Source organism: Mya arenaria, chromosome 11 (assembly GCF_026914265.1).
Source record: "Mya arenaria isolate MELC-2E11 chromosome 11, ASM2691426v1".
Classification (NCBI taxonomy): Eukaryota; Metazoa; Mollusca; class Bivalvia; order Myida; family Myidae; genus Mya; species Mya arenaria.
The window spans coordinates 19,545,742-19,568,029 of record NC_069132.1 but is presented as its reverse complement, the minus strand read 5'-3'; the positions used below and the strand labels follow the sequence as shown (position 1 = coordinate 19,568,029).

Genomic DNA, 22,288 nt, shown 5'->3' with positions numbered 1-22,288 from the left:
GACATCTACTCCAATACCTATAATCGAAGTTCCAGTCTATCTTTCAAAAAGATCCTCAAAAGTAACTTGTAAACGTGTTCAGTTTCCTCTATCACTTGCCTGGGGTGTAACCATTCATAAAGAGCAGGGAAAGGCTGAATCTACTGCTGCCATCTGCTCCAAAGGCACATTCTTCAGTGGCCAGTTCTATACAGCTATCAGCAGGTTACAAAACCTTGCTGGCCTGCATTTTATTGGTGAAATTTCAAAATCAATCATCAAGACCAATTACTTGTCACTAAGAGAAATGATTCGAATGAAGGAAACACGTCCTTTCACACCAACAGTTCGATCCCATGACACTAAAGAAAACTCTTGATGTTTACCTGAAGCTCCAGTTGTTAAACATCAACTCAATTAAGCCACATATGGAGTGCTACTTGAAAGATCCTTCCATTCTTAATTATCATGTCATCTGTTTTCAAGAGACCTGGCTAACACAAGATGACACTCCTGACTTGCAACATTTTTGCTGTATCAGACAAGACAACTCCAGAAGTGTACGAAATCATAGACAGGGTGGTTTGTTGATGTACATCTATAAAGACTTCAAAACTTTGATGCAATACCACGTTCCAGATGTCATTGTAGAGTATCAGCTTGTTCTACTAGAAAATACACAGTACAATGGTCTACGAGTCATTGTTCTCACGGTATACAAACATTCTACACTTCCTATTAAAGATTTTCTCCCCCAATTTGAAAAACTACTGCAAAAAAAATAGACCAAAACGTACCATCATATATCATGGGTGATTTTAACACTGACATTAACGAAAATACTCAAGCATCCAGAGATTTGATCAACCTTGCTGGTCACTACGGCTTTTATCAACTTGTCCAAAGTCCAACTCATCGTAAAGGTGGTCTTCTAGATCTTATGTTTGCAAAACAAAACATGCCAGATACAAGTACTGACATCATTCCAACATATTACAGTGATCATTTTATTGTATCCAGTGTGATACCGTTGAATTCACTACAGTGAAATCTGAAAAAGTTCAACCTGTTGCTTTGAAACCATTTGTGTTAATATATGAGATAAAAACCTGGTTTTTGGAATTTCCATGCTTATGCCATTGATTACAAGCATTATTACTACAATCAAGAATTGTGTCAGTTTCATCAGAACAATATCCAGTATACAGTACTCACATGTTCACAAGTAACCAGTTGAAGAATTAACAATTGACAGATCCTTCAAAAACTAAATGAGCAAATATTTACCTTAAAAGTAATTGACACTTGGAAAGATGAACAAACAAAACAAATCCAGCATGCTTCATTTGAACCAGATGCCAGCGGAATACCAGCAGAACTTAAGTATGGCATATTTGCCACAGTAGTTGGGGCCAAATATTGACCTGTCAGATGGAATTGTTAATTCGGCTACAGGAACAGTCCCGGGATTTATTCCCAGGTGGATAAGGATGCATTCAAGCCCAAATATGTACTTGTAAAATTTGATGATGATTGTGTTGGAAGAAAAGCTCGTGAATGCTCTAGATGTCTTATTCCAGAAGATATCAGCTAGAGCATCAGCTAGTTTTTCTTGTCAGCAGTGTAACTTCTAAATTACTCAACAGATTTAAATAAAACAATACATGCATGATAAAAGAAGATACAGTGTGCAGTAACCTTGGAGTTATGGCCTCTTTTCAAAGGAATGGTTTGCCATTCTTGTGTCCAGGCGGCATTTGGGGGTATTCGTCACTCCTGTGACAGCTCTAGTTTTCACTGGGAGCAGGATTTCTTTGTGGAAATTAGTTTTTCTTTTTCTACCCAGTCACTTCCCTTTACGATTTGATGGTATTGTATAGTTATTGTACAATTATCGAACTGATGAGTGGAGTTTTATATATTAAACCAAATTATTGATGCTAATCATATCCAAGAAAATAGCGGCTTCTAGTTAACTTGTTGATTTTCAAACTGTGGTGAAATGTGGTTTTCCCACTGAAATGAAAACTTAATTCAAAGATTTTTTTTCAAAAAGCAAATTTAAAACAAGAGCTGTCACAGTATGTGACAAATGCCCCCGATTGTGACATTGACCTATGAACAAGGTCAGTACATGAAAAGTTGATCTTGCCTTTACATGTCAAATACATATGGCAAGTTATTTTAAATTGCCTCTAAACATAAAAAATACCACCCATAGTTGACAACCGACACTGTTATGTCCTTATATATGCAGCATTCCATTGTGAATAAACACCCAAGTGTGACCTTGACCTTTGAGATAGGGACACGGGTCTGTCATGCGACACGTCGTCTTGGTATGTGGAACACATGTGGCAAGTTATTTTAAAATCTGTCCATACAAGGGAAAGTTACAGCCCGGACACGACAACTTATACTCTATGTCCTTATATGCAGCACCCTGTTGTGAATAAACACTAAGTGTGACCTTGACCTTAGAGGTAGGGACACGGGTCTTGCACACGACACGTCATCTTGTTATGTGGAACACATGTGACAAGCTATTTTAAAATCTGTCCATACAAGGGAAAGTTACAGCCCGGACACGACAACCTATACTCTATGTCCTTATATGCAGCACTCCATTGTGAATAAACACTAAGTGTGACCTTGACCTTAGAGGTAGGGACACGGGTCGTTCACGCGACACGTTGTCTTGGTATGTGGAACACATGTGGCAAGTTATTTTAAAATCTGTCCATACATGGGAAAGTTACAGCCCGGACACGACAACCTATACTCTATGTCCTATATGCAGCACTCCATTGTGAATATAAACTAAGTAAGACCTTGACCTTTGAGGTAGGGACACGGGTCTTGCACGTGACACGTCGTCTTGGTATGTGGAACACATGTGGCAAGTTATTTTAAAATCTGTCCATACAAGGGAAAGTTACAGCCCGGAAACGACAACCTATACTCTATGTCCTATATGCAGCACTCCATTGTGAATAAAGACTAAGTGTGACCTTGACCTTTGAGGTAGGGACACGGGTCTTGCAGGCGACACGTCGTCTTGTTATGTGGAACACATGTGGCAAGTTATTTTAAAATCTGTCTATACATGGGAAAGTTACAGCCCGGACACGACAACCTATACTCTATGTCCTATATGCAGCACTCCATTGTGAATAAACACTAAGTGTGACCTTGACCTTTGAGGTAGGGGCACGGGTCTTGCACGCGACACGTCGTCTTGGTATGTGGAACACATGTGGCATGTTATTTTAAAATCTGTCCATACAAGGGAAAGTTACAGCCCGGACACGACAACCTATACTCTATGTCCTTATATGCAGGACTCCATGGTGAATAAAGACTAAGTGTGACCTTGACCTTTGAGGTAGGGACACGGGTCTTGCACGCGACAGGTCGTCTTGGTATGTGGAACACATGTGGCAAGTTATTTTAAAATCTGTCTATACATGGGAAAGTTACAGCCCGGACACGACAACCTATACTCTCTGTCCTATATGCAGCACTCCATTGTGAATAAACACTAAGTGTTACCTTGACCTTAGAGGTAGGGGCACGGGTCTTGCACGCGACACGTCATCTTGGTATGTGGAACACATGTGGCATGTTATTTTAAAATCTGTCCGTACAAGGGAAAGTTACAGCCCGGACACGACAACCTATACTCTATGTCCTATATGCAGCATTCCATTGTGAATAAAGACTAAGTGTGACCTTGACCTTTGAGGTAGGGGCACGGGTCTTGCACGCGACAGGTGGTCTTGGTATGTGGAACACATGTGGCAAGTTATTTTAAAATTTGTCCTTACAAGGGAAAGTTACAGCCCGGACACGATGTATTGAGCCGGACACACGGACGGACGGAAGGACGGGCGGACGGTGCGATTTTGATATGCCCACCTTCGGGGGCATAAAAATCCTATTGTTTGTCTGTGAAATGTTTGAAGATGATAAAAATACAAGTTTCCGCCTGTTCAAACTTTTTACTAGTTTTAGGCTTTTCTTTGTTCACAAGGCTTTTATCTGATTGAAGCCATATGATAATCACAACTAGAATTTGACCAGATGATGTTGATGACGTAGAAGATAGCCTTAACCAAACAGGAAAAGATTTTATTGTTTGGTCTGAAATGATGACGGAGTCATTTTTTACCGAGGCTACTGACAAAAACAACAATTTTGTACAAACATCTGGTCATAAAAAGCGATCAGTATAGAAAGGAATACTGGTTCAAACACACTGATAAAGGGTTTGTCTACTTTTGATATCTCTCAACACATTCTGGGGGGAATAAAACAACTCTGTGACGATAGAAGAATTCTGAACATAATGTTTATTTGGTAAGCACATGCCATCATTGCCTTTACAGCGATATTTTAAACAATTTTTTAATCAAGAAGCGGAAATGTTCATTGACACCTGAAATTCTTAATGCTGCCTTTGTAAAAAGAAGCAATCTTTATAACAATCAAAACTATATTTTTATATATAAAAAATCAATCAAAATAAGTGTCTAATGATGCTCAAGTGATGCAGGTAGGTAAATTGTTTCAAACCTTAATCCTTAGAAGACAGGTTTTAATTTATTCTCAATAAAAATGAATATTTTTCTAAAAATCCGTTATAATTATCTTAAGAACTTGGTTAATTCATTTTCGTGCTTTAATACTCAAAACTATGGAGTACATAGTAAGTATGGAAACTTTTTTCTAATCTCCAATAGAGATTAAGTTCAAGAATGCATTCAAATGTGTTGAAAAGCAATATGAGGAAAAACTTTCTTCCTTATATTGATTATAAGAACAAAAAGATTGTTTGCTTTTCGCTTCATTTTCTTTAACAATTGTTTTGTTTTCTTGCTCACTCAATCCATTTTTTCCCATAAATCTGTGGAAGAAAACATAATTTGCATATCTCTATCCGTGGCTGGTTCAATATGCGATTAAAGCACCGTTATTAACAGTAATTCCAACCTCTGAAAAACATTTTCAGTTTCCTTCTAAATAGTCCAACTATCACATTCTCCCTATCATTGCAATCTCAGAATTATATCATTTATAATAATAATGATGACACAAAAACTTGAATGCTTTTAACCATCAACATACTCTGCAGTACTGTCAGTGAGTAAATAAATAGTGTAGGACTTCCTAGAAGCTTGCCCCTGGAGCAGCTATGTTCCTGAGTTGGCTGTTCCTGCGTGTCTGACCCATTCAGGTGGCCTTGTACTTGCCAGTGGAAGAGATCTGGCAAGCTATTTGGATAGCGGACAGCAGCAGGCCTGCACAGTGACCCAGAACTGTTCCTAATACACAGGTGATAGGCCACACCTGCAAGACATGGAAGAAAGATAAATCTAAGCATAAACATTTAAGGGAACAATACATTTTTCTTCAAATTAGTTTAACTTTAGAGTACATATATTTCAAAAATAATTTAAAGCTTGAAGTTTATAAAATACAAAAGAGGAGCAAACCCCACACACTCAAATTGTTTTTCTCTCAGTCAGACAAGAGGCATAACTTAAAATAATGAAAGCTAAAGATATGGGCCTTCCTATACATATGCCTCCTGATGAGATGAGAAATAAAAACATAACAAATCAAACTACAATATTAAACAATCATAAACATGTATTGAATACAAGAACAATATTTCATTAAATTGTAACACTTTCTCATTACATCAATTGTTGAAAAAGATGCATGCATATCTGCAAATAATAGCAAAAGTTGTTTTATATGTAGTTACCTGCCATGGTCTGTCCCAGTCAAGAGGAATCGGCAGGGCCCCTAGCCACACTCCCAGCACACTGCATACACTTGTATAAAACACCATCGTCTCCACGCATTGGTCTGAACTATACAAATTCCGTGACACAGATGAATAATAATTGAAGAATCCTAAAGTAAGGGGTTACATTTACTTTGGTGTGTACACTTAGTAAATACAAGATGACATAGAAATGAATTAAAATTATTTCAATCAATGGTTTTAAAATATGATTTATGACTTTAAGTTATAAATAACAATGAATCAGAATATTTTGTAAATATTCTATATGGAATTTATTGTTTGTTAAAGTTTCTAATGGCAATATAAAGGTAAACTATAAACTCTCTACAGAATCCCTACCTTTGAAAGATAAATACTTTAAGCCATTTATCAACTGATGTACCTAGATGAATTATGGCTGGTGCAACTGATGTACTGCCTACCACAAGGGCTAAATGAAATGTTTCTGCTGTGTTTCTGAAAAGCATGGGTGGAGAACACTGTCACATATTTTTAGTGAATAACATGATGCATAATAACTTTATTAAAACTAGAAACGCTGCAATGCAACAAATCCAGGTTTTTAATATGGGCAATCAGAAATTATTCTCAATAAATTTCTTTATTATTTAGAAAAAAAGCAGTCTTTATCTTTACCTACATGAAAAAGAGACATAACAGAAAATTGTTGTATGAAAGTATCTTATGTGTATACATGTAGTTTCCATCAACTCTAGCTACATGTCAAGTTGTCGGCTAGGTAGGTCTTCACATAAGCTACATACACACAAATTTTAATTACTAGTCTATCCATTAATTATTACCAAAGTTATAACCATTTTTGAATTTTCTATTTGTAGTAACAGTAACTCACTGTCAGTGACCTTGACCCAAACGTTTTTAAAGACAATCCAAAGCTAGCTTTTCACATAAGCTACATACACACCAACTTTTATCACTTTCTACCAATTCTTAAGATATTGGGCACAAACCATTTGTCAATTTTTAGTAAAAGTGACCATGACCCCCCCCCCCCCCCCACCTCAAAAAGCAATCCCAAACTAGTGCTTCACATAAGCTACGGTACCTATAGACAAACTTTTATCACTATCCATCAATTTCATTTTAAGAATAAATGACCTTGACCCCCCCCATCAATATCAATCTCAAGCTAACTGTTCACTTAAACTACACACCAACTTTCATCTCTATCCATCAATGCTTACTTAAGTTATTGGGTGGAAACCATTTTTCTATTTTTAGTTACAGTGATCTTGATCCCAAACCACTCAAAAGCAATAAGATGAATCAGAACCTTCACATAAACTACCCACACACCAACTTTCATGACTATCCATTAATGTTAGCTTTAGTAATTGGGCAAAAAAACAATATTTAAAAACCTAGTTAAAATATGACAAAATGATGTTCTGTGAAATGTGATTTTATACAGCAAATTCTATCTTTAGTCAGAGCGTTTAGACTTACTCAAAGAAAGCTGCACCAAAGAGAACAAAGATACAGTGGAAGAGAACCACACTGATCAGCATCAACACAGCTCCTTTGAAACACGCCTGAAAACAAATAAAAATGTTGAATGTTTTACCATGCAAAAATCATAAAATATATATAAATTCTAAATTTTAAGATTTTTTGATTTTCCTTTTTCAAACATTTTAAAATATTAAATATCTTCTCAAATTCAAAAAAACAGGGGTGAATCCAGGGAGTACAGTTAGAGAGGGCATTACTTAGGGGCACAACCTTCTGATTATTTCCCCTCCCTCATAACCAAAATTTAAATAGTTTAAAAGAGCACTCATATCCATTGCCCCATTGAATCTGCTAGTGATAAGCACTGATTAATTTTAACTGAACAAGCAATCTGGAATAACAGTTGGGCATGAGATTCAGGATAATCCCGAAATGCATTGTGATTAGCTAACTGGGTGTTACTTTGCTATATAAAAAATGTAATAAAAAATTGTCCAATGATAAATAATTGGATAACTTCTCTCACACACTACACTCCTCCCACGTTAACCTTTCAGGTCAATCCAAGCACTCAGGACTGCCTCTTTCATTAGTCCAAATAATTGTATGTTGACCGATTTTTATTAGATTTTTGATATGGCAAATCCTTCACGTACAAATTGTTTAGTATCAAAAGTGGGTAGTTGTTCCAATCAGGATTCCGGGTTAAAGCATATAGTGTCTATAAAATATCATAAAAACAAGAAATATTACCAGATAATGTTATTTTATATTAGTTCCGTACACAATAAATAAATATCCAACTTATAATTATGAGTTTGACGGCTTTTCTTCATTTCATTCTGTCAAAACATAACGATATATACATGAAGGGCACCTGCAAGGCTTCAGGGCACAGTTTTAAATTGCTCGGAACATTTCGGCCATATACGATTGTATAGCAAGGTCTATCTCGAAGCTTTGTCGGAGGAGGCCGAGTTATTACGATTGTATCGAGTTGTTCCCTTCGCATAATTGTTGTCTGTGTCAGTCAACTTTCGTTTTTTTCGAAAGGTAAACAACTTGTTTTAATGCATTAAATGCTTGTTTACTGCAAAATAACATTTCACATACATGGTAAAATATGAATATAAATCTTTATGATCAATTTCAACCATAAAATACTTCACTTAAAACAATTTCAATATTTTTAAAACACCCCCGTTTTTTGCACATTCCCATTTAGACGTTAGGGATTGGAAGAATCCTGTATTACACGTCTATTATTTTAGACTACCTCTTTCATCTGACACCAGTAATTTAATCATGGGAGGAAATGTGTGCCCCATGCAAAGCTTGAAACCACAACCACCAGAACACTGGCGAGGCACTCTTACCAACTGAACTAACTGGGCAAGTTGCTTCTAACCCACACACACTACATGTCCATGACTGATTAATTGATCAAAACTATGATCCCCATACAGGGTTCGAATTTAACTTTGAGGAGCACTCGCAAAATTTTGCGAGTGCATTTTGAGGCAACTCGCAAAATGACAAATCAACTTGCAATTTTATTATTTGCTTTATTCTTTTATAATATTGTATAATTAAAGTAGAAATTAAAACCTAAGACATATTATGAATATTAAAAAGTATCAATCTTGAGTGACTCGACTACTAGAACTTGTTGATGGCTTATTCTATTTGGGGGGTATGGAAAGACTCGTCTGATGCTGGCAGCTTTTTGATAACAAAGCTGTCCAATAATTTGACATTGTTCACTTTGTATATTTACCCTCGCCATCGGGTTATTTAATACCCCTTCGACAAGCACGCTACAGATTTCATTAAGTCTATAAGTATTAAAAACAATAAAATAATAAATTTAAAATAAAAAAGCAACAGTAAATGTAGCGTGGATACTTTGGACCATGAAATATATCGATCAACGAAGTCTATTCATTTTGACAGGATGATGGGGTGGGTCACGGACACTACGGACCATGGACATTACGGACCAGACATTACGGACCACATTTAGGGACATTACGGACCATCTTCAGAAACTTACGGACCATCATTTATAATGTTTTTAAACATTTTTTTTTTAATTTATTCACTCATTGGTCTTAAATTTGTTAATAAATACTTGAATATTAGTGCTCAGTATGAAAATTATCTTTAATGTAACTGAAAAATCCAGGAAATTCCAATGTTAAACATCAATGTATTTTTAATAAAATATTATAATAATTTGAATAATAATGAACGAAATATGTGTTTATCCTATAATTGTAAATGTGAATATTAATGTTTTCATATGTGATCGATTGCTTTCTGAAATAAACTTTGAATCGTCATATTTGTTTGTTTTCCGTTTCAACTGTTTTAATTGAAAGGTTCAGTCAAGGCGGGGAATCCACGTGACCAAATGGTTGGTTTCAGTGCAAGATGGCGTCACCAAAACGCTCAACTCGAGCCGAAAATCAACGTTATATCTATAATTATGTATATTGTTTATTTAATATATGCTCGATTTATTTTGGTAAATAAACTGTTTTGGAAAATACTTCTGCTCGATTTATTTTGGGAAATAAACTGTTTTGGAAAATATTTCTTCTGTTGCTTTTAACTGATTTAACTGCCGATCTTTCAAATTTCGTTCATTATTGTTCACATATTTGTTATAAATGCATAGTTCTTTAACACCTTTTGGAATTTCACAAGATTTTATATTGAGATCTATTCGAACTTCACAGGATTTTTCAGTTTTATGGAAGATATAACGTCATACTGAGCACTCATATTCAAGTATTTATTAACAAATTATAAACTAATGAGTGATTAATTTAAAAAAAAAAAATGTTTAAACCATGGTCCGTAAGATTCCGAAGATGGTCCGTAATGTCCCTAAATCTGGTCCGTAGTGTCCCTAAATCTGGTCCGTAATGTCTGGTCCGTAATGTCCATGGTCCGTAGTGTCCGTAATTCGATGGGGTTTACATATAGTGCGCAAAAGCGCTAAATTTAGCCAATGATTGAGCTAGGTGATTACGTCATTCCTATTTACTTTGTATTATGCACGCCTCGGAGCATCCCGGAAAGATTCGAGATAAAACTCGGCCTTTTCTGTATTTGTTCTATTTTTGAAAACCTACTAGAGCGTGACTCCGTTCTGTCTTCTTTATACCGGTAGTGTAAACATGCCACTTATAGGCTGTTTACACTCGACTACATAGCGGAATTAAGTTCATGTTTATTCTACTTTCCTTTTAACATTTTGTGGTCTAGAAAAAGCCACTCGCAGAATATTGCGAGCTTGAATAAAAGTCACTCGCAATTTCCAAATGTCGCTCGCATTTTGCGAGTATGCGAGTCTAAATTCGAACCCTGCCATATCCAAATTTTGCAACATTTAACACAAGGCAATAGCAACTGATGTTGGTTCACTTGACAAAAGGTATGTTTCATCACCTTTAAAAAAGCAACAGGTTTCAGAGTGTGTCGATCTGTCGCTGTAAACATGAACATTTCCAGCAAACTGTGAAGCATCAGACAGAAAACTGCCAACAGTTTTGACGTCCATAGCGAATTAAAAATTATGTCAAAATTAGAGCTAGTATTTAATGGTATGAATATGATACAGACTAATGCTATAACAATGAAAAGTTCAGCTAAAAGAACTTTTTTCAGTGATTTCTTGGTTCCACTTGAAATTGACAACATGGGCGCAGACATCTTGGAAATTCTCCACATTGAAGAGCTTCACAAGAAAACGTCACTTCCGCCTAACTGTCAAAAATGTAAATAAACTGTATTTGTGGACACGTGTCGATATCAGGTAATAACTTGCTTATCTAGTCATTATCAGATAAGAATGATTCTTTGAACATTTTGCTACACCATATGCTATCAATAGAATAAAGGATCTTAGGTAAGCATTTGCTTTTCTAAACATAATGTTGATCGCTTTGTTTACACTGTTTCAACGTTTGACAGTTGAACGCTTCACTGGCTTTCAGATGTCATATTCATATCAAAGTGGAGTTTACACATTTTGACGTTGTAGAATCTACTAATTAGTAAATCAAATTGACTTTTGATATTTTTAAAGCTGCCACTGTTATCTTTTTTTTTGAAAACACAAAGAGCATGCACGAACACTGGCCAACTACAGAATAGTCATCTATTGAGTATTGTATGGGCACCATATACAAAATGCCTTACAAACCAACTCGAGATTGTCCAATGTAGGGCAGCTCACTTTTTCAAGCATGAATATTCAAGGACCAGTAGTGTCAGTGACATGTTATCAGAGCTAAATTCGAGAATCCTTCAGTGCTGCTGAAGCAATGACTGGTTGACCATGCTATACAAGATCCTTAACAACTATGTAGACATTAGACCTCAGCTCCCTTAGACCAGCAAAAAATTCAAGGGGGCACAACCAGCAATATATCTTACTTATCATCAAGGTAATCAGCATACTGTAATAGTTTCTATCCAGCATAAATTCATTGTTCTCTGGAACTGACTGTCACAGGAAGTAGTCAGCAAGCCCGCTTTTGACAGGGTCCAGTAACTGTTGGCCCTTGTGAGACTGATGAGAGGCCATTTTTAACCATTTTTACCAAAGTAAACAAACAAAGATTTTTACCTGTAAAAAAACAAAAGCTTTCGCAATTCAATTGCTGCGTTAAAAGACTCAACATGAGTGATATGCTCACTTCAGATGATGATGATGATGCTGATGAACACAGATGATTTATGTCAACAAAATTATATACAGCCAATATTAGGATCATGTGATTTAAATATCGGATAGATATCGCCAACGATATAAGACCTAACTTTATTTGTCCATCAAGTAGAGCTGATACCTAGTCATTCTAAAATGCTGACCAGGCTTCTTTTTTTAATGATGTTAAGCCTGGTTAAACATCATTAAAAAAAGCCTGGACGGCATTTTAGAATGACTAGGCTGATACCATGTCGGCTACACATCTGACCTTATTTGACCCATAAACATTATATTTTTCAGAATTAAAAACTGCAGTCTCCAATGACACACAGCCAAAGGTTTAGATGTCTCACTTGAGCAATGAGGTTTCACATCCGGAAGTAATCTCCTTAGTGGATCACAGCAGTCCCATCACGTGTCTTCCGACCGAGACCCTGACTGAGATCTTCCAGCATCTGCCCTGCAGGGAAATTGTCCAGTGTTCTCAGACCTGTCAACGCTGGCACAAAATCATCCAGCACAGTGACGCTATTTGGAGAAGACTGTGTAGATCATTGACTGACTTCCAGCAAGATATTGAGATTGACCGACTTCGAGGATATACTTGGAGGGTATCCACTTTGAAAATTAACATTTGACATAAAAAATTATTAGACCTTTCTCATGATATGTTCTGGTAAGGGACTGAGTTTGTTCTTGAATATCTTGAGAAACTGAGAGTGAACTGTTCAAATAATTTGCTCACTTAAGAAGATCCAGATTAAATAAAAAAGAAGTTTCCAACTGATAACATAATATTTTATTTATTTCTTATTTCTCTAAAATTGAACAACTGACCTGTTTACACAAGCATTTGGGGGTGTTTTTTGTTGACTGGTCAAAATTTGATATCAACCCGCTGGATGAAATATGACGCAATCTTGTGCAGTATCAACATTGCTGATTAATTGCTCATTTTCAGAAAAAAAGATTAGTCTTCCGATTTTGATGCTTCGTTTGAACGAAAACTATCATTTGTATGAAAAACAATCATAATGGATTTGCTTAATAATGGAATAACAGTGTGGGTGAATAATTAGTATGGATGCATAAAATCCTATAAATGTTCTCCTTTAATTTCATATTTTTATGTCTGCGTAGCTTTTAGATTATTAACCTCTATAAAACAAGAATTATATAGGCAAATATATGTGAAATTATGCTTTTTCCATTTTTTTTAGCTTTGCCTCAATATTTTTACAGGCAACATTCCAGCGTTACTACGGTGCAAATGGTGTGAAGCTTCTGTGGCGGCAGGGTGTGTTCAGCAACATTTTAACGTACGATCAGCTGCCGGCTTCAGGCTTTTGCCATCTAGACACTGCCTCCTGGGGTCAGATCCTACAGTGGGAGCTAGAGAGATCTTGACATCTTTACTAACAAGACTGTCCCAGTTAACTACAATAGGAATGAATCCTAGACATTTTCGTTTATAACAAAGGGGAAAAATCTCAATTTAATTGTTAAAGTAAAGATATCTGCATCAGGATTTTATAAATAATTGCTTTCATTGAATCAGTATGTTTATTTTGAAGAAGGCTTTATTTCCTGCTCATTAAAGAAGCTTTCTTAAGAATCTTGTACTAAGACTTGAAGGGCTTCTGTGAATTTGTGTCTCATTTTTTTTATGGAAAGGTGTGATTGTGTTCAACAAATGTTTTAATGATTTATTGTTAAGCTCTTATCAGATTTTTATTGTAAAGCATTTACATTTGTGTAAGGCTAGGCCTTGATTGTTCACTGTGATATTATTGGTTTTACACACAGCTGTCAGCTATAATTATATGTTTACTTGTTAACATTTTATACACACTAATATTGCAACTATTATTTGTATAACTTACGGTAGATCTAAAAGATAATTTTATTATTATTTCAAGATGTTCTCATTTCTGATGCAAATAGCATTTCTGCTATCAACACTAAGTCTTCATCTCATCAGTGGACACAATGACGGAAATTTATATCAAGCCAAAGATAATCTTCCAGAGTTTGGTCCAGCAAAGCCAACACGCTATCTCCTTTATGATGTCAATCCAGGGGAAGGGTTCAACCTGAGACGGGATGTATACATGAGGGTGGCCAACATGGTCAAGTTTCTCAATGAGGTTGAGCCCTGGGTGTTGGTGCTGCCTCCCTGGGGCCGGCTCTACCACTGGCAGTCGGGGATTCAGCAGACCAAGCAACCCTGGAGGCATTTCTTTGATGTAAACAGCCTCGCTCTGCTTGCACCCGTGATGGAGTTTGAAGATTACCTGAAAACTGTAGCAAAAGACGTGGATCATGTGTATTACCTACAGCGATTCAAGGGAGGCTGGAGCGGTAAATGGGAGGAGAAGATGGAGATATGTGAGTGTGTTGAGCAACCTCGCTACAGGCAGTTAGGTAATGGTTTGTGGGAGGGGCAGTTCTTTGGATATGAGAATTTCTATGCCAAAAAATTTGACTGTTTGTCAGCTCAGGCCTATTATGTAACATTTAAAGATTTTTTGGTGAATAATTCAACTGATAGATCAGTATTTTTGGACAGGGCTGAGACATTGATTCATGGCCGGTATAGTGAATGGTCTCCTGAATGGTGGACGGCTAGACGCAGCATGGTATTTGCCAAGCAGCTCAGGGACATTGGTGATAAGTTCAGAAAGGATTTCCTTGACTCTGATGATCAGTCAGACAAAACAGAGCTAGAGGTCTGGACTCAGATGAAGAGGAAACATGGTGAGGCTAAAGGAGGGCCATATGCTGCCCTGCATCTGAGGAGGAAGGATTATCTTTATGCCCATAAAAAGGAAGTGCCTAGTCTTGAAAATGCTGCAAAACAAATTGCCAAATATCTAAAGAAGTACAAACTTAAAAAGCTGTTTCTTTCCACAGATGCTCCAGCTGACCAGGTTAAAGAATTCAAAGAGCTTGTTGAAAAAGCTGGATATGAAGTATTCAAATATACACCAACTTCAAAAGATTTGGAAATTCTGAAAGATGGAGGTGTAGCTATTATAGACCAATGGATTTGTGCACACGCTCAGATATTTGTGGGCACATATGTTTCTACGTTTTCATTCCGCATCCAGGAAGAGCGGGAAATCATGGGATTTAATCAAGAGGCTACATTTAACCGACTTTGTGGTGATGAAGAAGGGAAAGACTGTGAACAGCCAACTAAATGGGATATGAAGCTCTAGTTGAAGAGAAAATATTACGTTTTTGTGGTTTTTGGCTTTATTGTCTTTATGTGTAATAATTATCATTAAAGGGGCTTGTTCATGTTTTATAGGGCTAGACATCAAAATATTGAGTGTGAAATGCAAGCAAAATGCTTGTTTCAGTGATGAAACACCATTAAAAGCTAAAAGTAGAGAATAAGTATTTAAAAATAAAACAGGAAATTATTTATTTTGCCGAAAAGCGTTAGTAAAGCTTTTGAAAACTGATTTTTTAGGCTTGTTTTATGCAATTCTTTTTCGATCAATATATGCAATTTTTGTTTGGTGTTTGGTCATAAAAGTAAGGAAAATGAATTTTAACAAAGTATGAAATAATGCTGCCAATATAAAAGTTAGTCCTTTTAAAAGTTAGTGTTAACCCTTAAGATTTGAGTTTTAGAAAATTTGATTTTAAAGAAACATCTGACCATGTTCATTTTATTTATTCTGTTATCTTTTATATAAAAAAACCCTTTAAACTTACTTTATATGTTTTGATCATTCTGTTTGTGAGTTATGTTTATTGCTTTTATATTTTAATTGGGTGATTATGTAATATGTATACCGTTAGCTGTATATATGGTTTAATACTTTATAATATGAAGTGTCACTTAAAAAAATCTTACAGGGAAACAGTGTGGTTTTTTTCTGGTCAATATAAAAATAAACATTTTTTCCCAAAAGTGAAAGTAAAACTCAAAAATAATTTCATCAAGACATCAGACCCTCATATCAGAATTCCAACCAATGGATGAATTGGTGTTTTCTTATAGAAACAAACTTGATCACATTCTTTCATTTTTTATGAATATTTGTTAAAGCATTTTTATCAACTTCTATGCAAAATTGTAGTTCTCAGTTTTAGTCAAAGTGACGACAGTTACCCTGTTGGAAAGGCCCTTTTCCCCTATTCCAAAAATACCTTAATGATGGTGAAAAAAACACTGTATAGGTTTTATTTTGATTCTATTGTTTATAAATGAATATTTTACTGAATACCTATGCGACATATGTGGTTAAACATTTATCAAACTTTTTAAATATATTTGTTAAGCACTGGTGAATTTACAATGTACTTGTTTGTTGTGGTTGATATTGTCATAATAAAATTTTCCACTGCCACAATTATTTTAAATGTTTTTAACTAAATCAAATGTTATTTATTTATACTGTGTACTTATATTTGATGTCATTTGTTTTTTTATTAAGTTTCCAAGTTTCCAAGTGTCCGAATAAACTGTGTGCGATAATAAAAGCCTTGTTTGTGTGCATCATTATATCAACTGAGTAGAGTCATTATATTGTACATACACTGTACCAAGATAGCTTCATGGTCCTAATTAAATATTTAATGGCACTGCCTATAAAGGTCACCAAAGGTCAAGGTCATTCCAGGGTCGAAATGTGAAAAAGTGCGAAACAATCAGTTATTTACCTTTAATTGTTTTTAATAATGTACAAATTAATGTAATCTTCCATTAAAAGAGAATAGCTCTGTAACATATAATTAAGTCATATCATACTCATCCAAAAGAAGGCATACGGTGTACTGGTATTAAAAGTACACCAATTTACGTACCAACACCTTATCCTGGTGTTTGCTGAAAATGATCTTATTGTAATATTATTGTAACGGTCCGCTGATGGCGGCGGATGTGTGTCATAGTCTAACATTCCGTTATAGACGGAAAGTACGTTCATAGTACGTATGTGTACTTGGTTTGTAATGTATACGTAACGGTCCGCTATTGGCGACGGATGTGCGTTCATAGTATAACATTACGTTATAGACGGAAGTATACGTTCATAGTACGTATGTTTACTTGGTTGGTAATATGCAAATAAGCAAAAACCCGGGCTCTGTGTGGATTGAGAGCATGCTTTTCTCTGAAGGGATCTGTTGGTGTTTGTTTGTCGTCGCACGTTACATTATTAAACAAGCAACACTTTTTGATAGACTATATATAAGGCTATTTAGTATCTTGATGTTTTAAATAATATACATTGATGCATCAAATCCTTATTCAATTTTTAAGACAATTTGGTCATGTTTGAATGATTGAAATTTAATGGTCCGCTATTAAGGTCGGTCGTCTAAAGGTTAATTACCACATGAATATTAAATCTCTAAAAGGCATTACAACCTGAGTGACATTAAGTGGGTTTTGAGGCAACAAAGGTAGATTTAGCGGTGATTTATCCAAATTGTTCGGACAATTCTGTATTATATAAACCTGGCGAGATAAATTGCAAACACGTGGTGCGGACCAAATAATCCAAGATAGCGCCCAAGATGGCGCTCAAGATTGCTAATTTATTTTAAATGTTATAGTCGAATATGCCAATTATCGTTAAAAAGATACAAGTGAATATTCACATGAATATTACTTCTCCCATAATGTTCTTTAAAGTGAAATATGACATTGACCTTCTCAATGTTAAGGTCAAGGTCATTTCATGATCAAAGTACAAAAATATCTTGACTTTTACTGTATACTTTTCTTCTTTCAAACATTTTTTTGTTAAGTTTCTATGAACAGTTGTGGCCGAACTGTAAATTGTATGTTCTTTCATTTTTTTATCTATATTTATTAAATCGCTATGGCTTTGTAACATTACAACGTACAATAGTGATCTCAATCACCATTGTGATTGCTGTAAAATTCGCAAAAACTTAATTTTTCGTTTGTATATCTTTATTTTGGAAGTCACGGCATGCTCATTTACAATATGAGTACATAACTGGCCCGTGCAGTATCACTGGGACCACGACCCGATTATTTAGGATTGCCATTGGATAACACATAACCTATATGCCAAATTGTGGTTGCTTAGGCTTATTTAGAGATGCAAATGGGTTTGTTTGGCTTGTGAGCTTAGTTTGCTGCCAACATGCGGTCTATTTGGCACTGAGTAGTCTAAATAAGATCTGCACATGTGTATATTTGGATCTAATTGGGCTGTATGGTTGCCGACATGTGGTCTGTTTGACATTGAGAAGTCTCAATTAGAGTTGCACATGTGTTTGGTTGGCTCTAAATGGACTTTCTGACTGCGTGCAAGTGGTCCATTGGGCACTGAGAAGTCTATATTAGTGTTGAATATGTGTTCGTTTGGCTCTAAATGGGCTTAATGGTGCCAACATGTAATATGTAAGTCACTGAATAGTCTGAACTGGAATTGTATATGTGAATCTTTGGCTCTAAATGCGCTTTATGGCGCCAACATGTGGTCAATTTTCGGTAATGAGTTGTCTATATAAGAGTTGCAAGTGATTTTGTTTGGCTCTAAATGGGCTTTATGGTTGCCAACATATGGTAAGTTTGGCACTGAGAAGTCTATATTAGTGTTGTATAAGAATTTGTTTGGCTCTAAATGGGTTTTATGGTACCAACATGTGGTCTGTAAGTCACTAAGTTGTCAGAACTTGAGTTGAATATGTGTTTGTTTGGCTCTAAACGGGCTTTATGGTGCCAACATGAGGTCATTTTTTGCAGTAATGAGAAGTCTAAATTAGAGTTGCACGTGGTTTTGTTTGGTTCCAAAAGAGCTTTATGGTTGCCAACATATGGTAAGTTTGACACTGAGTAGACTATATTAGAGTTTCATATGTGTTTATTTGGCTTTAAACAAGCTTTACGGTTGCCAACATGTGGTCATTTTTTGATAATGGGTAAATAAGTTAGGTAAAGCACTGGATTGACTTGAACAGTGCTTAAATTCCGGATGAATGGGCTTATATGTAATTCACACAAATAGTATACATGCAGTTTGTTAAGCACTGGATGAGGTAAAGTGAGGTCAAATGCGCTAAACCTGATTTCGTTTATTCAGTTTCGATATGGGAAAAGATATGATATATGATTCAAAATGTTCTGTGATTTTAATTATGTTTTGACTTTTTCAAATGAAATCCATAATGATGTTATAAATAACACAGACGGTATGCTTAATATTCGCTTTTTGAAATTCAAATGATCATTTCGACCTTGATTTTGAATTGCTTAGTTCTGTATATCATGATTATAAAGTTTATTATAAAACATTTATCCTCTATTCCTTAAGATACGTATTTTAAAGTAAAACAGTTAGTTACAATGTCATATGATAGTTTCTTCGGAGCAGCCTGTTTTTGGTAAAATGCGTTGGGATCACACTACGCCTAGCTGCTTTCACAAAAACTTAAAAATGTTTCACTGTAAAACATAACAAAGAGAAATATAGTGGAATTAGACCATGACTTTTCTATAACAACTCCTGTAAGCAAACTCAAATAAATTAAAAACAACTTATTACCTTCAAAAACCCTTGGCATTCATGAAGTAAGTATTGTATGCTAACATGAAGCACATTGCCAAAAAATACATCCCATGCTGTTGCACATGTAAGTGTTACGCACTTAGGCTAGCACAATTTGCCCTACAACTATAATAGCAATCCTTTGACAACCTTCGGGACGTTGTAATAGCATTTAAATGTGCACTCTCACAGATTTATCGTTTTGACATTTTCTTAAATTTGTGTCTTTAGATAACCCAATTTTTGCGTAAATGTCTGGAATCCAGTAATATGAGACTGCTGACAAAAGATCAAATCTCAGCTTATCATACCTACGTTCATAACATGATGTGTTATGACTTATGTATTACTAACGCTTTAAGAAAAATGAAATTTCCGGCAGTTTACCAACCAATTAAGGCCTGTTCTGTTGTGATTTATCAAATTGTGAGTTATAAATTGAAGGCATTGATGCGAAAATGACCCGATTCTGGGACATTTTTCTTTTAAAAAGTGTCAAATCTGTGAGAGTGCAGCTTTAAGAAACCATCTGAACAGTTTACCGTAAAATATTGTTTTTATAAAAAACACATACATTTCTGCCACAAGTATATAACACAAACTAAACGTAAATTATTTTCAAAAGAAGAAAAGTGTGCATTAAAATTCAGAAAAAAACGCACAAATTTTGAGGTATATTCGTACTTTAACCTTGAAATGACATTGACCTTGACCTTGAGGTGGTCATTGGTACATGGCAATTCGAAGTGCATTATAGGAGAAGTAATATCAATGAATATCAATGCAAATATTCACCCCTATATTTTATTGATTTTTGCCGCATTCCAGTATAATGTTCTAACTGAATTTGCAAGTTATTGCGGCCATTTTGGGCGCCACCTTTGATTGCTCGATCCTCAACACGTGTTGGCAATTAATGACACCAGCTCCATATAATACAGGCTTTGCCAAACATTTTGGTACATACCATCGCTTATTTTACTTTTGTTTCAACTCTTCTCCAAAATCGATTAATGGTCACTCAATTATTAATGCCAATACAGTAGGTGTATAACCTTTAAATGACCTTGAATCTGCACTATAACAGATTGAACGTTTTGACAACCTTTTTTTCTTGTCTTGGAACGAGCCAATTTTTGCGAAAATCCATGGAAACCAGTTATATAAGACTGCTGACAAAAATTTAGATTCAGAAAAGTCGATATAAGGAGGTAATTCGCTGGTGTATCTTACCAGACTATCTTATGCCGTTCTCTGTTGGATTATTCTGATGGGAAGTGATTACATGTCACAAAAATATGCTCTTTAAATGTAATTTTGCATTAGTTTGCAAATGATTCAAACAATCAGAGGTAAATAACTGATATTTTAGCACTTATACACATTTCGACCTTTAAATGACACTGGCCGTAACCTTTGCTTACCTTGATGGTCAGCATAGTAGAAAGCCATGTGTACATAATAACTTCAAACATTTAAGTCAATAAATTTTTGTTTTAATAGTTATAATAAATATTGTAAGACTAGTCATGGGCTAAGAAAACGACTGCCATCTTGGCTGTTGTCTTTGTTATCATGGTAACCTGCAGGACCAACTGTCCAGCCGCGCTAAAATGAAATTCAGACATCCCCCGACACAAATATACCATGAGACCCTTTGGACACAAAATGAACACAAATATCTCTTGGAACTAGACTAATATCCTGCACGGTTTGATTTCAGACCAGGAAACTTCAGGTTTTGTTGAACCAGTTATGATACGGTTCTGGGTACCTGGGACCAATAATCCTCCTCCCAGATTAAACTATCCAACTCTCTTCTACCGGACATAGAATCACAGACTAAGAAACTATAGTTTTTAATAAAGATGTAAATCTAAACACATTATTGGAAAACATAAAAGGTTCGATAAGAAATAAAATAATAAAGCATGCTCAAAACTGAAGAGGAAAGCATTCTAAATGATATAGAGTAAGTTGAACCGGAACTTAACATGACAGAATTATTAGTTTAGACCACACACTGATACAAAATAACTCTATGCCATCTAAATCAATCATATACATTGAACTAGATTAAGGTTAAATGCAATGTATTAATACCCGTTGTATTAACAACAAAATATTTTGCAAATTTGGAGAGATAAGATGATGGTTGACTTAAAATTGAGGTCATGCTATATCTTGAAAACAATTAATATGCCTCAGGGGTGTTTTTTTTCTGCCGGCTATTAAAAAAAACTTTATAGTTTTGACCACTCGGTATCCTGCAAACGTTAAATTTTGGCGAAGATTTAAAACAAGGGACAAAACTCTTCTATAAAGCTAAACAAAGTATATTGACAAACAATGGTCATTTGTCGGAAACGTTCAATGTTTACAAATACATTACAATCCTTATTTAAAATGTTCAGCTCTAAAACTTAACACAAACATATCCATAATTTTAAGAGAGAGTGGTTTAAAACACAGCAATATAAATCTTCAACTATTTATATTGCCTTCAGAATATGCCACAGCTTTGTTGTTTTCTTTCTTCAAAAATAAACACAGAACAATCGACAAACTGAATACCAGCAAAAAGTATGTAGCACTTCGTACGACATTAAACCAGTGGGAACACACTGTACCTATATATATTTCACATTCCTAACGTTTCCAAGCAAACAAATTGTCCAAGATCTATGTGCATATTTCTTTGGAATATAGTGTACCCAAACTATGAACATATTGGGTTAAAGCTTACAAATATCAAAT

The 22,288-nt window shown here is 35.3% G+C and overlaps 3 protein-coding genes across 4 annotated transcripts; 2 read left to right on the top strand and 1 right to left on the bottom strand.

Annotated features, from left to right (window-relative positions):
* Positions 1-4,320: 4,320 nt before the first annotated feature.
* LOC128209100 (phosphatidylinositol-glycan biosynthesis class F protein-like) lies at positions 4,321-10,991 on the bottom strand. Its single transcript, XM_052912955.1, has 5 exons — positions 10,724-10,991; positions 7,262-7,347; positions 6,134-6,250; positions 5,750-5,858; positions 4,321-5,328 (listed from the first exon to the last, which is right to left on the bottom strand). The coding sequence occupies exons 1-5, from the start codon at positions 10,985-10,987 to the stop codon at positions 5,212-5,214; spliced, it is 693 nt and encodes a 230-aa protein (XP_052768915.1). The 5' UTR covers positions 10,988-10,991; the 3' UTR covers positions 4,321-5,211.
* A 35-nt stretch (positions 10,992-11,026) lies between these two features.
* Positions 11,027-13,397, top strand: LOC128209901 (F-box only protein 48-like). 2 transcript variants are annotated; one of them, XM_052914159.1, is made up of 3 exons: positions 11,027-11,090; positions 12,291-12,601; positions 13,233-13,397. In XM_052914159.1, the coding sequence occupies exons 2-3, from the start codon at positions 12,335-12,337 to the stop codon at positions 13,395-13,397; spliced, it is 432 nt and encodes a 143-aa protein (XP_052770119.1). In that variant the 5' UTR covers positions 11,027-11,090; positions 12,291-12,334. The 2 variants fall into 2 exon arrangements, with proteins under 2 accessions (XP_052770119.1, XP_052770120.1); XM_052914160.1 differs by having other exon boundaries at positions 11,088-11,183.
* A 505-nt stretch (positions 13,398-13,902) lies between these two features.
* Positions 13,903-16,506, top strand: LOC128209900 (GDP-fucose protein O-fucosyltransferase 2-like). Its single transcript, XM_052914157.1, has one exon. It carries the CDS (start codon positions 13,910-13,912, stop codon positions 15,209-15,211), a length of 1,302 nt encoding a protein of 433 aa, XP_052770117.1. The 5' UTR covers positions 13,903-13,909; the 3' UTR covers positions 15,212-16,506.
* The last annotated feature ends 5,782 nt before the right edge of the window (positions 16,507-22,288 follow it).

What these genes read in the sequence shown, in the direction of transcription:
- LOC128209100 (XM_052912955.1), bottom strand. Translation starts at nt 10,987, where the DNA reads ATGTCTGCGCCCATGTTGTCAATTTCAAGTGGAACCAAGAAATCACTG. An exon ending in TTTGGTGCAGCTTTCTTTGA is followed by an intron (nt 6,251 to 7,261) that starts GTAAGTCTAAAC and finishes CATGCTTTTCAG; the next exon opens with AAACACAGCAGAAACATTTC. An exon ending in AAAGTATTTATCTTTCAAAG is followed by an intron (nt 5,859 to 6,133) that starts GTAGGGATTCTG and finishes GAATTTGTATAG; the next exon opens with TTCAGACCAATGCGTGGAGA.
- LOC128209901 (XM_052914159.1), top strand. Translation starts at nt 12,335, where the DNA reads ATGTCTCACTTGAGCAATGAGGTTTCACATCCGGAAGTAATCTCCTTA. An exon ending in TTCGAGGATATACTTGGAGG is followed by an intron (nt 12,602 to 13,232) that starts GTATCCACTTTG and finishes ATATTTTTACAG; the next exon opens with GCAACATTCCAGCGTTACTA.
- LOC128209900 (XM_052914157.1), top strand. Translation starts at nt 13,910, where the DNA reads ATGTTCTCATTTCTGATGCAAATAGCATTTCTGCTATCAACACTAAGT.